This window comes from Eschscholzia californica, unplaced genomic scaffold (genome assembly GCF_041429995.1).
Source record: "Eschscholzia californica isolate CP2 unplaced genomic scaffold, dmEscCali1.0.p SCAF_1, whole genome shotgun sequence".
NCBI classification, from domain to species: Eukaryota; Viridiplantae; Streptophyta; class Magnoliopsida; order Ranunculales; family Papaveraceae; genus Eschscholzia; species Eschscholzia californica.
The window spans coordinates 2,163,012-2,179,688 of NW_028238198.1; the positions used below are offsets into that span (position 1 = coordinate 2,163,012).

The 16,677-nt window shown below is 37.4% G+C and overlaps 3 protein-coding genes across 4 annotated transcripts; 1 reads left to right on the forward strand and 2 right to left on the reverse strand.

The window, feature by feature from the left end:
* Window positions 1-15: 15 nt before the first annotated feature.
* Window positions 16-5,773, forward strand: LOC147563127 (5-methyltetrahydropteroyltriglutamate--homocysteine methyltransferase 1-like). Of its 2 annotated transcripts, none has more exons than XM_086635063.1 (14): window positions 16-604; window positions 1,008-1,385; window positions 1,813-1,900; window positions 2,032-2,159; window positions 2,274-2,465; window positions 2,610-2,812; window positions 2,964-3,127; window positions 3,205-3,285; window positions 3,385-3,551; window positions 3,732-3,837; window positions 3,944-4,194; window positions 4,281-4,353; window positions 4,613-4,741; window positions 5,213-5,773. In XM_086635063.1, the coding sequence occupies exons 1-14, from the start codon at window positions 507-509 to the stop codon at window positions 5,579-5,581; spliced, it is 2,427 nt and encodes an 808-aa protein (XP_086491189.1). In that variant the 5' UTR covers window positions 16-506; the 3' UTR covers window positions 5,582-5,773. The 2 variants fall into 2 exon arrangements, with proteins under 2 accessions (XP_086491189.1, XP_086491196.1); XM_086635070.1 differs by having other exon boundaries at window positions 119-604; window positions 997-1,385.
* Window positions 5,774-6,632: 859 nt separating this feature from the next.
* Window positions 6,633-10,485, reverse strand: LOC147563128 (V-type proton ATPase subunit d2). Its single transcript, XM_086635126.1, has 10 exons — window positions 10,088-10,485; window positions 9,528-9,648; window positions 8,935-9,042; window positions 8,750-8,852; window positions 8,297-8,377; window positions 8,098-8,183; window positions 7,817-7,876; window positions 7,639-7,687; window positions 7,378-7,512; window positions 6,633-6,979 (listed from the first exon to the last, which is right to left on the reverse strand). Exons 1-10 carry the CDS (start codon window positions 10,266-10,268, stop codon window positions 6,848-6,850), a joined length of 1,056 nt encoding a protein of 351 aa, XP_086491252.1. The 5' UTR covers window positions 10,269-10,485; the 3' UTR covers window positions 6,633-6,847.
* Window positions 10,486-11,260: 775 nt separating this feature from the next.
* Window positions 11,261-16,284, reverse strand: ALDH12A1 (aldehyde dehydrogenase 12A1). The gene is made up of 16 exons (XM_086635136.1): window positions 16,059-16,284; window positions 15,735-15,814; window positions 15,483-15,586; window positions 15,255-15,322; window positions 14,684-14,741; window positions 14,464-14,577; window positions 14,272-14,355; window positions 14,030-14,134; window positions 13,749-13,862; window positions 13,491-13,622; window positions 13,285-13,374; window positions 12,965-13,054; window positions 12,662-12,871; window positions 12,409-12,519; window positions 11,850-11,929; window positions 11,261-11,714 (listed from the first exon to the last, which is right to left on the reverse strand). Exons 1-16 carry the CDS (start codon window positions 16,148-16,150, stop codon window positions 11,576-11,578), a joined length of 1,671 nt encoding a protein of 556 aa, XP_086491262.1. The 5' UTR covers window positions 16,151-16,284; the 3' UTR covers window positions 11,261-11,575.
* Between the last annotated feature and the right edge of the window lie 393 nt (window positions 16,285-16,677).

Sequence of the window (16,677 nt, forward strand, 5' to 3'; positions counted from 1 at the left end):
AAACACGATTATCTTAATAACAAGCTTGAATAAAATTGCAATCCTATTCCCAAACTCAATTCCTACTTACGGCATACTACTGTCATATACCAAAAATGTCGCAAGAGAGTGAAAATTCACTTGCCTAAATCAAATCTACTCGAGTCAACCTAAGCTTGCCATCTTCACAAATCATAAAAAAAAAAAAAAAAAAATCTTCACAAATCATACATTATGAGTCAGATGTAAACAAACATTCCAAATGACCCAAGTCAGATCCAAGCTTCATATGAGATCTGACTAGCTTGGAGGAAAAACCCAACCAAGCTATAGGCACTGCCACCCAAAACCCAATTCCATTTCAATATCTTCTCACCATTAAATCCGTGTAAAAACTTTATTCAAGAAGAAAGAACAAAATTTGTCACTCAACTTCAATTAAAAATCCCATCTTTTTTTTTTTCTCTCAATAACACAGGGAATCAACTCCCTTTCGAGTATCGAGACGAATCAGAGAGTGGGTAGTGATGTTATCTATAAAATCCTCCTTCTTCTCTGCAACTAGACTTCATCTCTCATCTTTTCATCTTACTTCTCCTTCAATTCCTCGCTTTGTTAATCAAAGGTCAAGCCTTTACTTCAATACAACTTTTCAAGTTTATAACTTTTATTGATTTTCTTATGTTTTTGTGTTATTATTACTTCATTTCTTCTTGTTTATATAATATGGATGACTCATTCTTGCTAAGTTCAATGTGGGTTTTTGTTGTTTATGAAATTTTTGTTGTGTTTTGAGTGATTCTTATTGATGAACTAATAGCTTCTTGAATCATTCACCTGGTGGTGTATTGGTTTAGTTGATTTTCTAACATACCCATTTTCATAAACTTATTCTACTTCTCTCTTTGTTTAATGATTTGTGTTTTTTGATTGATTTATCGTTTTCGGGTTATGCCTCTAAGTGTTCAATAAGTTGACTGTTTCACATAAATGTCTGAACTCTTTTGATGACATTAGTTTGTTTGCAGTTTTGTTCGAGTAAATAGCATAAGAGCAATGGCATCACATATTGTTGGGTACCCTCGAATAGGGCCAAAGAGAGAGCTTAAGTTTGCTCTAGAATCGTTCTGGGATGGAAAGAGTAATGCTGATGAACTACAAAAGGTTGCAAAAGATCTGCGAGTTTCTATCTGGAAACAAATGGCAAATGCGGGTATTAAGTTCATTCCGAGTAACACTTTCTCATACTATGATCAAGTTTTGGATATCACTGCCATGCTTGGGGCAGTTCCTCCAAGATATGGATGGACTGGAGGTGAGATAGGACTTGATTTATACTTCTCCATGGCCAGAGGAAATGCCACAGTTCCTGCTATGGAAATGACTAAGTGGTTTGATACCAACTAGTAAGTGTACCATATTTAGCTCGCCGTGGAAATTTTATTTTGGTAGTGTTAAGTACTTAAGTTTGTTTGACATCCAACTCAAAACCTATTGACAATGAGCGGAGAGGCCCTAGATATTATATTCTTGGTCATGAAAGTACCCTTTGTCCACTGACCCTATTATGACACGCCCCCTCACATGTGGTGTTTTTTTAGCCTAAACACGAAACATGTCTTCTTGTTGGGTGACGTGGAACACATGAAGTTGCTGGGCCTGTCACATGTGGGCCTAGCTCTGGTACAACATTAAGTCTGTGGACATCCAACAAAGCGAATTGATAAGGAGCAGAGAGTTCCTAGATCCGGCAAATTTGCAGATGTTCTTCATTGTCTAATTTACTTTATACTATGAAAACATAAGTCTGAATTAGAATTGGGTGTGATACAGCCACTACATTGTGCCTGAACTGAGTCCTGATTTGAAGTTCACTTATTCTTCTCACAAGGCAGTAACTGAATACAAGGAGGCAAAGGAGGTATACCGTGCGTGATCGCTCTAGTTCTTATTGGGCCTCTTTCTTATCTAAAGTATTTACCTTGTCAATTTTATACTGGCAAATCCAATATCTTAATTATGTTTGGATTTTTCTTTGTTGTCTTTCTGCAGTTGGGAATTGAGACAGTCCCGGTTCTTATTGGGCCTGTTTCTTATCTATTATTGTCGAAGCCCGCAAAGAGTGTCGAGAGATCGTTCTCGCCTCTTTCATTGCTTGGAAAGATAATTCCTGTATACAAGTAAGTTTTTCTTTGGCTGATTATACAAACTTTAGAACCAACACCCAATTCTTTAGGTTAGAATTAGAGGTTCTATATCTTCGGTTATATTATTTTTTGGTCTTTTACATGTAGGGAGGTTTTAGCTGAGTTGAAGGCAGCTGGGGCTACTTGGGTGCAGTTTGATGAGCCCACACTAGTGATGGATTTGGATCCTCATCAACTAAAAACATATGCTGATGCATATGAGCAGCTAGGGAAGTCCTTATCTGATATTAGTCTTATTGTTCAGACTTACTTTGCTGATCTACCAGCCGATGCATACAAGTATGTTCGACCTTCCCTTCCTCTCTCACTTCTCAATAGACACCCTTTCTTTTTGTTGTTTATTTTTCGTTTTGGCTTAAATTTTAACTTCCTCTGTGCAGTTCAGAATCTCAAGTCCTTTTTTTTTTCTTCTTATTTCCCTAGGCTCGTCACGTCTCTGAAGGAGGTATCTGCAATTGGTTTGGATCTTGTACGTGGAGATAAGACCCTGGAGTTAATAAAGAGCTTAGGCTTTCCTTCAGACAAACATCTGTTCGCTGGGGTGGTTGATGGGCGAAATATTTGGGCAAACGATCTTGAATCTTCTCTTAAGACCTTAAAAGCTCTTGAAGCCATAGTCAGCAAAGGTATAGTATGCAATGTGTTGAAGTTTCATGGATTCTGCTGATTTGTCCACTGGTGTTTTTTGTTTTGTACCTACCGAAGAGAACATAACCAATTCTGTTCATCTGTTACACTTTTAATCTTTAGAAAGTATTTCTTGGTTTCTATCTGCAGAGAAACTTACCGTTTCTACTTCGTGCTCTCTTATGCACACGGCTGTTGATCTGGTAAATGAGACAAAGATGGACAATGAGATTAAGTCTTGGCTGGCATTTGCAGCACAAAAAATCCTTGAGGTGAATGCTTTAGCTAAAGCATTGAGTGGCGAGAAAGATGAGGTAAAGAGAAATTCGTTAAAAACTTCTTTTGCTTTCATGGGTACTCACACAAGTTCTTATAGTCAAAATGTTTATAGGAATTATTTTCCGCCAATTCTGCGGCCCAAGCGTCAAGAAAGTCATCTCCTAGAGTGAATGACGAGGCAGTTCAAAGAGAGGTAAGCAATGAGGAAGGAATCTACATAAATTCACAGTATGCTGTACAGTTTTCCTTGTTAATCGGTGAATTTCTTGTTGTAATTTTTCTTGTATTACAGGCTTTTGCTTTGAGGAGCTCTGACCATCGCCGTGCTACACCAGTTACTACTAGACTTGGAGCACAGCTGAAGAATCTCAATCTCCCAATTCTTCCAACCACAACTCTTGGATCTTATCCTCAAACCATGGAGCTTCGGAGAGTTAGGCGCGAGTACAAAGCCAACAAGTGAGTCTTCTAATTACAATTAGCAATAATACTTACAGAAAATGGGTATCCGGGTTTCCTGATGTTACTTTTTTGTGCATCATAGTCTTCTCTTTGTCAAATTCTGGCATCATTTTGCGTTAATCTCGCTTTCTTTCTGCATCTTGTAGATTTTACTTCTTCTCACTTATTTTCTTCTAGAATTACTGAAGAAGAGTATGTTAAAGCCATCAAGGAAGAGATCAATAAGGTTATCAAGATACAGGAAGAACTAGACATCGATGTTCTTGTACATGGAGAACCTGAGGTAATATACCCTCTTTATCTGCAACCGAAGGGTCTTCTATTCATCAATATAAACTTTTGGTGAACTTTTCACACCCCTTGATCATTTTTCTCTTGGATACCTTTAGAGGAACGATATGGTTGAGTACTTTGGTGAACAGTTGAAAGGCTTCGCTTTCACTATAAATGGATGGGTTCAATCTTACGGATCGCGATGTGTAAAACCGCCAATTATATACGGAGATGTGAGCCGTCCAAATCCCATAACAGTTTTTTGGTCAAAAGCTGCACAAAGCATGACTTCTCGTCCAGTGAAGGGAATGTTAACTGGGCCAGTCACGATTCTGAACTGGTCGTTTGTGAGGGATGACCAGCCCAGGTTAGTGAACATTTACGCATCTGTTTAATCGCCTCTTTGAGTCGTCGCCTGCGAGAAACTTAACCCCATTGTCTATCTGTCATTAGGTTTGAAACTTGCTACCAGATTGCCTTGGCAATGAAAAACGAAGTTGAAGATTTGGAAGCTGCAGGGATTAAGGTTATTATCTTACAAATCATAACGTTTATTGCATTAGACAAGTTGATATCAGGATAAACTTCATTTGTTTTGTTGGTGGTTTTGGATGTTGATCCCTTTTTAAAGAAATCCTGAGAACATGTAAATTACGTCACTCTCCGAAATCAGTTTTTGGATGTAATCCTGAAAGAAAACAGGCCGAAATCTGAACCACATGAGTTAGATTAGAATTGTCATATATTGATCTTATTTGACGTGGACCTATTCATTTTATATCCAGGTGATCCAAATCGATGAAGCTGCACTAAGAGAAGGTCTGCCATTACGCAAGTCAGAGCAAGCTTTCTACTTGGATTGGGCTGTCCACTCGTTCAGGATCACAAACTGTGGTGTGAAAGACACTACTCAGGTTAGTTCCATTTTCGTTTGATCTCCTATAATTGATGCCATTTCCTAGTCGTTTACCAACATATGGTCGTCCGGGTGGTCAAGTCCACCTGGTTAAGGTCCTCGCTATAGCCTAAAGGTCAAGAGTTAAAATCACTTCCAAGTCTGGGTCTCTTAAATAACACCAATAAGCCCTTGCCTAATAAGAAACAAAATAATTTATTTTAAAACCGAGGTCGGGCAAAAGAGAGACCCACACTACACAAGTCCGGCGGTGTTAACCTTGAGGGAGGAAAAGCAATCTCCACCTTAAAAACAAAAAGAAAACGAATCACTTGATTCTAAAATACTTCATTACATTCCTGAGCGGCTAAGCCAAACCTGCCACCCTATGTGGAAAGCCAGTATAAAATCGCCCGTTATCTCTTACGTTGTTATGACAAAAAACTTGTAGTTGATACCATAAAGTTTTTGGTTGTTGTTGTTTATGCAGATCCATACACATATGTGTTACTCCAAATTTAATGACATAATTCACTCCATAATTGACATGGATGCTGATGTAATAAGCATCGAAAATTCAAGATCCGATGAAAAGCTGCTTTCTGTTTTTCGTGAAGGAGTTAAGTACAATGCAGGAATAGGGCCTGGGGTTTACGATATTCATTCCCCTCGAATTCCATCAACTGAAGAGATTTCTGATCGGATAAACAAAATGCTAGCTGTTCTTGACAAGAATGTTTTGTGGGTTAATCCAGATTGTGGGTTGAAAACAAGAAAGTATTCTGAAGTCAAACTCGCCCTTACCAACATGGTTGCTGCTGCAAAAATGCTTCGAAAGGAACTGGCCATCGCAGTGTAAGGGTTTAGGGATATATTATGTTTTTCCTAATACCACTGTCAATGCTAAATTTTGTCTCGTTATTTATCATAAAAAGACAGCTTTAACCTTCTTTTGATGATAAAGTTGGCGTACTATCTTAAGAGTTTAAGTGCAGTGAGCTTGGTATATTTATTCGTTGCGTAAATAAAAGTACTAGTTCAAAAAAAAAAACTAGTATTTCGAAATGATATCTAATACTCAATTGTTCTCGTTGGAGTTAAAACATCCAATGATTCATCAAAAACACTTCGGTTCTTAGGAAAGGTTTATTACAGTAGATGGTTTGAATTGACTTGAGCCAAATTTTAGAACTTTTGTTCTGACTCGTGAGTTGGACTCATACCCCAACAAAATTAAATGGCTTATAGCCGAACCTATAACCTCTGCATTGTAGAGTAGATACACTGACCAACTGCGCTACCAATTCCAATTGTTGGTGAGTTAGACTTAATACATAACCTAAAATGACTTATTTGTCTTGCCAAAAACAGGGCAACCTCAAAGACTTAGGTTGGACAAGTCATCTCGGCTTCAGACAATAAAAAAAGGAACACCACCGATCAATGGCCGTACAGTTCACTCATAGCTGCAGGTTGCTAGCTCCCCGACTGTACCTAATGAAATGAAAGTTGGGGACGGAGCTAGGTTTACGATGTCCAGGTCTCTTGAATGATTTAGCGGGGAAGAAAGTACATAGGCAGGCAAGTGTTAGCTTAGCAGCCACATCCGAAAAAGCGGTCTCTAGGCGGTTGGGTTGACTTGGCTTGTCATTGTTAGTGATCTTAACCATTAACAGGCAACAAAGAGAAGGAAAAAACAGCTTCTGCAGTTCACCTTGCTCAGAAAGTGAATAGAGAAGCGAATCACAGCACCCGACGAAAAAAAGGAACAGAAGCCCTAAAGATGAAAGCAGTGCTCAACTCTAACCATGAAAAACTGCAATAAATCTTCATTTAATAAGCTATTTCATAATTTAGATTCTATTCTTGGACAGAATTTAAAAAGTGAGATTTAACAAACACTCAAAAGAGACAGTCACACTCAATATGATATTTATTCTGTAATGAACATGTACGGAACTTACAAACCATAATGATTATTATTTGCCCTATTTAGCTCGAAAAGAGTCGGACAGGGTATTAGTCTATCAATCTCTGAAAGTTTCGATAATAAGAAATATTTATACAAGAAAAGAAGCAGGAAATAATAAATTAGGTCTTGTGATTTTAAAGAGGATTGAAGCACCTAGAAGATGAATACAACACTATCATGAACCCTAGATTTCTGGTTCTGTGCCACACATTCAGAGATCCACATCAAATTCCTGATCTCCTGCTCCCTCAATCTCATGTATGCAAAGAATACTCCATAATGGAACTGCAAACAAAAAACAGAGTTCTGAGTATAAATCACAATTATAAGATAGCAATGAAGATGAAAGTAAAAGAAGCAACAAGAGTAATCTAGGTGGAAACTAAGGACATACACAGAGTATTTTGCAAAGGTCAAACGTTTTTCATTTCCATATCTAAGGTATTAGCGTTTGACCAATTACCCATGTGAAAGTTTATTATGTGATGAACTGATGATCATGAAACATTCAATCTCATATCCGATAATTCGAGTTTTACTCGTTTTCGATATTATACCATATAGAAAGAAAAGCCACTGATAGACCAGACTAACAAACAAGGTTTAAAGTTTGGGAGCTCTTGCAATCCATCAAATGGACGGTAAGGAAACACAATGACGGATATTGGTGTCTTAGTAGGTACCTGTTGTTCGAAAGCTAAGCATAACCTCTTGACCTCTTCTTCATAAAATGCCTTATCCAACATCTGACTCTCCCCGTATGATAACTTAGCAAATATAGATTGGTAAGGTGGGTATTTCTCCATGGCGCCACGGACCTACATAATAATAAGTAGAAACGATGAGCCATGAGAATGAATTGGGATATAGGTCTTCCTGTGAAGATGATGTCAATGATTGAGTAGCAGCTTCTGAGATCATACCGAAAGTTCAAAACAACTTACCTGATCAATGTCTTCGCAAACAGCAAGTTCCTCGTGCCCATAGGGGTACCTGTTAGAAATAAATATTTAGCCCAGATCCATGACCTCAAATTGAAATATAACCGATGCCAACAAAAGTTAACCAACTAGGATATCTGGTAACAAAAAAAATTGAAAAGATGGTGGAGAATTTATTTACAATAAGCCAAAACTAGAGTAGAGCTTCCTGCGATCATCTCGTGTCAGTTCAGTGCCAATACTGCAAAACATATAAGCTTCGTGAGAAATATGAAACCAATTGACATGTATTTGCGCACATAGGTTACGACTTAAGAAGTGAGATGAACGGCACAAGAAGTTGAAACTTGAAAGGGGAGAAAATCTACTAAAGATATCAAAAGAGTGCACAATATGGGAAACCTGAGATAGGAAAATCGCAGAACAACTGTACTGGTATTCTTTAGTTACATATGAAATTACCTGTTTATTGTGATATTGACTGCCCTTCTGTCAGCTTCAAAGGCAAGGAGGTCAGACATAATTTCTGCAGTAGCACCCCCTAGTTTCTGTCATGAAGCAAACGTCAACAAAATAAAGAAAATTTTGCCAAACACTGTTTACTCTAAAAGAAAATGTAAGGCACCAGAGCTCCACATAGAATCATCTTCTAAGCTTTTACCTGACAAAACTTGTAGAAATCCTCAAGGTACGCCTTGTAAAGAGTATTCCTCATGATCTCAATGTTCATATCATCCAGGTCCTACAACAAATGCAGATATAGATGAGTAATTAGCATGAGGTTCTTTCAAATGCAAGGCATAGCCTCTAAAATGAATTGGAACATATTTTCCAACAAGAACCAAATTTTGTATTCTAGATTTTTACAATCAAAGTCAACCAAAAATAAGAAGTGGCAATTAGAAAAGAGGGTTAGGTTGGAATTAGTACTTTCGTACATACCACCGTTAAAACTCCAATCATTAACAAACTCTAGTTTAATTGTATTATTGCATACAAAAGATAGTTATAACCCAAAATTGAGAGAAATAAAACAAACCATCCATGGTGAGAAACGTTCTCGGATCAGTAAAAGAATAATTCCATAATGAGGGTAAGTAAGCCAAGACAGTACCTCAGACGTAATACACTCGGAGAAATAAGGAGCCAATGGGGTGTCGACCAGAACCAACCTATAAAGCTCGCGCATGTTCTGAGCGACTGCGAGGGTCGCAATACTGAGAAAGAAAACATCGATCATAAACCCTTGTGAATAAGAACGCATAAAACCAACATTAAATAACTTGATGACATCATTACCTGTCGAACATTCCAAGTGGATGGCATTTCTCTAATAATTCCTGAACATCTCTCTCGTGCAAGGTTCCAGTCACGATAAGAACAACGTTGTCAATCATATGACCATACCTGGACAAAACAACTGAATTTGATTTTCATCTAATACCAGAATAGCTCTACAATCAAATTTACATATGTGAGTGTTGTATTGGGCCTTCCTTGCTACCAAGTAGTATTGGGCACCCCGAAAGCTAGTTCAAGAGGTGAAGTTTTTTCTCGCACTTACAAAATTACCACCATCGCCTCCCCCAACCGATGCGGGACTAACTCCAACACTCTTTCTCTTCACACATTGGGACCTGCAAGACAATCTTCCTCCATAATGGGACCTAAAAGACTTCACTAAACCTAGGCTTTGATACCATTTGTGGATTTGGTCTTCGATTTCTCTCACCCTAAAAACTAACTCAAGAAACAAGGCTTTCCCTCACACTTACAAAGTGACCACCACCCTCTCCCAGAACCAACACGCGACTAACTCCAACAAGCTCGTTTAAGCAGAAGCTAATCAAATGGAATAAATAGAAGGAAAAAAAAACGAAAATTCTACTCACGTGATATACTCTAAGAAGGTTGATAGAGGCTCAGTGGCTTGACACAACATGTGCTTATACTCATCAACCAGTTTAAGAGTGCACTTTTCAACAATTGTAGTTGTATGCAAAGGTGAAGGCTCTGCCAAAAAAAGAAAAAAAATTAGGGCAAAAGTGCGTTATGGTTTAGACTTTAGAGCATGTAACACAAGTTAAACGGATATAGTATTTCTCATTAACTCTAAGGTAGTGTTTTCCAGAGTCAGATTGGAAATCTGACTCAGAGGTTTGAGTTAACTCAAGGTAAAATTCCAGAATGTATGTTTTTGTTTGAATGACTCTGATTTGGGGTCCATGTGAGTATTCAGATTAGTCAGATTTGACAATTGAGGAAAAACAAACACCACCTAATTCTGTAACAAAAACTTGAGACCTAAGAAAATAAGAAAATCAATCCAAACAGGAAGAAAGCTAAAATCGATTGAAATGTTCTGATTCATAATCAAATAGGGCCCCATTCCAATGCCCTAAGAACTAGCACCATACATGTTAGAATGAAAAAGAATTGAGCGGGGGGTTACCGTTTTGGAGATAAGGACCATATTCAGTAGCAGAGAGATGCATCTTAATATCATCTAGGTTTTCACACTGACATAAATTGTTATAATCAGCAGCAGTAAGAAGACCAGATCTATGTCCTCTAACGATAGCTTCCAAATATCCTCCATGGATATTGAACGTCATCGCTTCGAATCCATACATCTTTTTTTCAGAGATAGATTGGATCTTCTGATGAGATAGAAAGATGGATCAGATCTACTAGGGTTGTTGTTAACCAAGCTCACGACGGAGAGAAGAATCGTGACGCGAGGTTGAAAATTGGAAACGTGATTTGTTTAGAAAAAACAGAGAGAGAAATTGTGTGTGTTTTAGATGAGATTTGTTTTTGTTTGTTATTTGTGAACCACAAAACGACCCCGTGTCTTTTCGATTAATTACTCTTGAGTCCCGTCCTATGTTCGTGGTGGGACCGGGTCGAACGGTAGCGGGACTCTAACTTCATCCGGTCGAACGACCGTATCGGACTCTAACTTCATTGGGTCGGTGGGTTTTGACATCTCCGGTCAGACAGCTTATGTTGGTGACCGCTATAGTTAACCAGTTCGGTTAACTTTACCGGGTCGTTTTGATATTACAAACTAACCTTACAGGGTTTGACCGCTACACCCATCGGATGCCTATGGTCTCTATTTGTCTCACAAACGGGTTGGGTGGCGGTCTTTCAGGTTTTTTCCCACCACTAGTCAGGTTGACACTACATACCCCTCGGGTAAACACACATCTTGGATATTACACAAATTCTACACTATATATATATAGAGTCTGTAAATCTCTTTGGTCTACATGTTTTGACTAAGTCTTCTAACCGTAGCTTCTCCCGAATGGAAGAGAGAATGGAAGAGAGGTGAATGAGGGATATGGTGGGGAGATGGTAATGGTGGTTGAGGGGAGATGAATAACATAAAATTAGCACATAGGGTGTCAGATAAGAGGTCTAAGTGGTAGTTGATCTGTAGTGGCAGTCTCAACATTGGTGATATTTGGTTTGTATATCCCCCATGTTTAACAACGTAAAAATAGATTTGTCATGTAACGATGTTACCCAAGAAACTATCGTAATCAGTTTCTTGTATAAAAGTTGAATTTTCGAAGTGGTACTAAAATTTATATGCTTCCAGAGAGATAAAGATATAAAATGCTTATTTTCTCAACTTCTTTCATTAACTACCAAACAAACTTTTGGTAGATACACAAGTCTGTGTCAGATTTCTAACTGCATCTTATTTCGACATAAAATACTACTAATGCAATAAGGGATACATAATCGCCAATATCTAAATTATCGGTATGGTCGCTATCAACTCTACTTCCTACTCCTAGAATCATCTCATTGGCGAAACTTAACCCTAGTTTGTCATCAATAACTTAAAACGTATTTCGATCAACTCTCTGCTTATCCGTGTGCTAGTCTCCTGGGTGAAAGCTCTCTTCTGCTGGTGTTAAACTTTTCAGGTGGAAGCTGGAACCTTCCAGTTCTGAGGCACAGGACCGAAATCATTTATGACTTCTCTATGGCAAGACCATACCAGCTTTATTGCTTCTGGGGTTCCAATTCCTGCTCCTCTAGGATCTCCTGCTGGTCCAAACCTGTGATATTCCGAAAAAAAAAGTAACAGCTTTAAGCGAAGTATTAAGCATTTTGTGAAGAAAATTCGGTTTTGATTTTTTATGAGAAGAAAGATATATTATTATTAAGATTATGGAGTTTTTTTTTTTGCGTACCAGTGATTCTGTGGAGCACCTGTAGTTCGTGCTCGCATTCCAACATAAGTAGTACCATTAACGGAGTTCCCAATTACTTTCTGCAGAAAAGAAAAGAACTCTCATCATCATGGTGACATAAAAATGTAATATAATAGTGGAAACGTATATTGTCTAGTCCCGACATAGAAGCTTATATAAATCACAACATGATGATCTTTCTACTAAAACAGGTATAATGTAAAAAAATATCGGGTATCACATCTATGGCTTAAACCTTATGCGAAAATCGGGACTGGTGAAGATCTCCATATGATAAGTGGGTGAGTTATGCCGAGAAATATGAACAAATTAATACTAATAGAAATGAAAATATGATTTTGGTGGTGTTTGTTTTTCTTCCTCGTGTTTGAGTCTGACTCAAATGGACTCAAATTCAGTCAAAATCAATCATTCAGATGAGTCATACAAAACACATATTCTGAAATCTGACTCGGAAAAGAAACAAAGACCACCTTCGGTAAGACAGTTCTAGAGGAATAAGTAGAAAGGAAATCCATTTGAAGAGTTGATATCTTGCCTGTAAAAACAGAGGATCGTTTGAAACGACAGCAGCAGTCAAATGTGCTTCCATTCTCTCAACTGCATCCAAAACAAGTTGAAGCTGACCCTCTTTATACTCTGTCACTACCTGGAAGCCAAATACAGTTACTTGATATGAAAAATGTTTTGTTTGGAGTTTTGAAATTGCAAAAACAGAAAGTTTAGTTCACATTATATACAAGTTTATATATGGTAATAGATGAAGTTTTTCTGTAGTTTGACCAAGTTACCTGGAATGGTCCGAATATTTCTTTTGTCACAAGCTCGAAGTTGTTTTCTTTCAGTATTTCTTCACAAGGAATGAAAATTGCAGTTGGTTTTATAGCACCATAGATATTTGGAATTGAATGGTTTTTTAATGGTTCGCCTCCAAATAGTAGCTTAGATCCAGGTATTTCAAGCAATTTATTCATGTGATCAAGTATTGTCTCTGTTGTTAACTGTATGAAGATAACAAAAAGATTTAGTAACAAGATTTAAACAAACAGAAGACGAATTTCTAATAACATATATGAAGGAAAGCAGATACATACGGTGAGAACTGGGCCAATGGTTAAATCTTCTAGCTTCCTTCTTTCAGCAAGAGATTTCATTTTCGAAACGAGTGGAGTTGAAGCCCAATTCTGTAAAGGAAGAAACAAAAGAATCGACATTTATTTGCATGGCCATTTCACACAGACAAAAAAGAATACGCGACAATCTTAACAAGGAATCAACAATTACGACTATTCATCCGATTTTGAAACTTTCAAATTGCTTGGGATAAAATGTTACTGTAACATGATTCTGAATAACTGATCGAAGAAAGGAAGTAAAATCTGTAACCGTTCAACTCTAAAATGAAACAACTAACCTCGTGCATGAAAAGGATTGACGTGGCGGAACACTTTTGCCCGCTGCATGCATATGCATCTTGATCACAAACCCAAGAAACATAATCAACCTGCCACACGAAAGCCAGAAGATATATCAGCGACAGTTGCGAAATGAGATAGTGCAATAACACAATAAAAAAGAGGGCGATTAATTATGTAATCTAGAAATTTTCCGAGGAAGAACCTCTTGGACATCAGGACCGAGGATTTTCCAGTCAAAACCCGCATCTTCCAACTTAATACGTCCCCTGAGGTCAACAGCCAATTTCTCTGCGACTCGTGAGCTTCCGGTAAAAAGAGTCATTCTTGGCTTTGCCTATTCCAGAAAACAAAAGTGCAAAGGATTAGTAGATGCACATACACCCAAAAATTAGACACAATGTCCAGAATAGTTTATTGAAACCAAATTAAATTATCGAAAAGGAACTTTGAGAAAACCAACCTCCAACAATAGTTTGTTCATTGTTTTTCCATCAGAATTGATGAAGTCAACATCTTCCATACTTAACCCACAATCATGAAGAAGTCGAAGCATTTGCTCCATGACAATGCTGACCTACAAACCATTCATAACGAGTTAGTAATAAGGTAAACCATGATAAATTCTACCACGTGAGCTTCTCTGGTCACTCTCAATCTATGTTATTTCAAATATTCCAACGAGTGAGAGATAAAAGATACTCGTACTTCACAAAGCAAGCAATATAACTTCTTATTGCATACCTTGCCATCTACTTTAAGAACAACTTTGTTGCCCATGTAAAGTGCACCCATCAATTGCAAAACAGGGATCTCTAGTGGAAAGTTGAATGGAGTTATAATTGCTACCTGTTCAAGAAATTCTATAGTTGTTAGTTCGTGATATTTTAATAAATGGTAATTATTACAAAGTAACATTTAGCTAATATCTGATAAAAAAACATTCATTTTCGATTACGTGAACTGGAAAACAAATTAGTCCTTACCCCACCATATGGCCAACGGAAACCTTGACTTAGTTGCCCGAGATGATTTCCAGGTACTGCAAAAGACCTCGCTAGAAAACGAACCTGGCAGGCCACAATAGGTGGATTCGATGTCAGTGAAAAACAATTTATAGTTGTTCAAACAGCAGAAACCACTGAAATCAGGATAAAACGTGACCTCTTTTCATATACCTGATCGCCACAAAAGTTCTCAAAAAATTTCTGGGTAACATAAACCTCAGCATAAGCTTGCTGGTAGCTCTTCGGTGAAACTCGTTGGATCAACCTCGTGAAGAAGTCAGACACCTATAAAATAATGTAAAACTCGACATTAATCGTCTTATTGCTGATTGACAGCAAATAGTTTCAGAACTATGAAAAAGAACATCGTGATCTATTCATTTCCATGTACCTCAGGTTGAGAAAGCATGTGAGCAGCTTTTGCAGATATATCTCCAAACATAAGGTATCTGAAAAGTCAAATTGCTTATGACTATCTAACCTTGCATGCCACAAATATAAAGTAGTTGTAGAACACTAAATTGGATTAAACCGCACTATCATGTTTATTTTCAATGTTTTGGTAGGCAATGGCACCATCATGTTATGCTTCTACTTTCCACATACAGGATCAGTACGTGGAAGAATGATCAATGATGTACAGAGGCTTTAGTGCAAGCAAGAGAGGACTCTTCAGTTTTAGCTCGATAGGGGGTGTGTCAGTCATTCATTAAGAGATTATGGCAACCCTCAAAAGAGGAAAGGCGTTGGTAGTTGAAACTAAACCTCTTTCCTAGGAAGCTGCTTAGTGGCTCAGTCTATTTTAGCAATGATCGATAACCTCATCCCTAAAGGGATCATCCTCCAAAAAAATGTGTTTTGTGCTATGCTAGATGAGGAATTAACTAATTACTTCCAAGTATGGGCTATCACATTAAAAACACGAAGTAATCGCACACGAAAATAAGATCAAGAAAACTGACCTTTCTGGAGACTTAAATGGATTGTGAAGACCATGTTTCGGACATTTGGACAAGCTATCCACATATGGCTAGAATAATAGAATTCAACCAGTTACAAATCAATTCACACTAAAGGATGCAAAAAATAATACATGAACAAAACACTAACTAGTTAACTGGTATATTACATAAACACAACTTGACAATAAAAAAATATCAAGGATCAGAAAATACAATCACACTATATACCTGTAACCCTGATTCATCGACATCAGCAACTTTAATGAATGGTTCACCATTTAATGGATCCAAAACTGTAGTCCAGTTAGAAGATTTCTGCCAGCTACCCTGGACTGTAAATAACAACCAAAATCCATTGGTCATGACTCATGACATTTGATTGTTAAATACCAATTTTCACTTGGGATCTAACATACATAAATCTGGTACAATTCAGATCAATTACATGAAATGGAGGATAATGTAATATTGAGAACGTACCCAAATTGCTTACTTCAGCAGGTTGAGATCCTGAGATCCCTTCAGCGTCTACAGTTGCAAAAGATGGACTACTTAAAGATCTGAAAAAAGAAAAAAAAAAACATCACAATCAATCACTATATCTGTGAAGGTAAAATCGTTTTTAGGAGCTAAATGAGAATTTCTCAAACTAAAACAACAATCAACAACATTATCAGATCCATTCTCCTCTTACTTCAATCAATAAATCGCTCACTACATTACCAGATACACACAAAATCAACCATCAAAATCAACTAGTTTTATCCGATTGAAACTTCAAACTATGAAATAAATCGGTATTACCTTGAAAGATTGATTGAAGAACGAAGCCAACTAATAGCTTGATTAGAACTTCTTCCTCTGGTTCTAATCATTTCTCTTCCTAATTTCAACATCTCTTTGATCTAAAAAACCTCTAAACCCTTCCTCCTTGCTAAAAAGCGGCACAAACAAGAGTAAAGTGAGGTTTTCTACTTCATCACGGGTATATATACTTATCTAGTGCATCAATCTTATATACTCCAAGTTTGATGAGATTCAATCTCAGATGTACACTTAGCATACCTTGCGCACGTGGACGGTGGAGATTTCACTATTTGTATGTGGAATCTTATTTTTAGGTAAAGATTTTTGAATTTTGGTCAGTGACTTTATCGTGTTTCAGTATATCTAAATGGATGATATTTGTCTGCGATGAGATTTAGAATATGTGAGATGTACTTCTTAGAGATTTGTGTAGAGATTGAGAGATGTTGAGATCTAACGGTTCGAATTTGGGTTAATTTAAGTTACGGTAGAATAAGATACATGGGATATAATTTTAGATTGATGTGATAATGTTAATAATGGCAAGAGTACGTGGCATCTACACATCAATATTACTAAAATATTTGACACTCATTTGCGTTGCGCCACGTCTAAT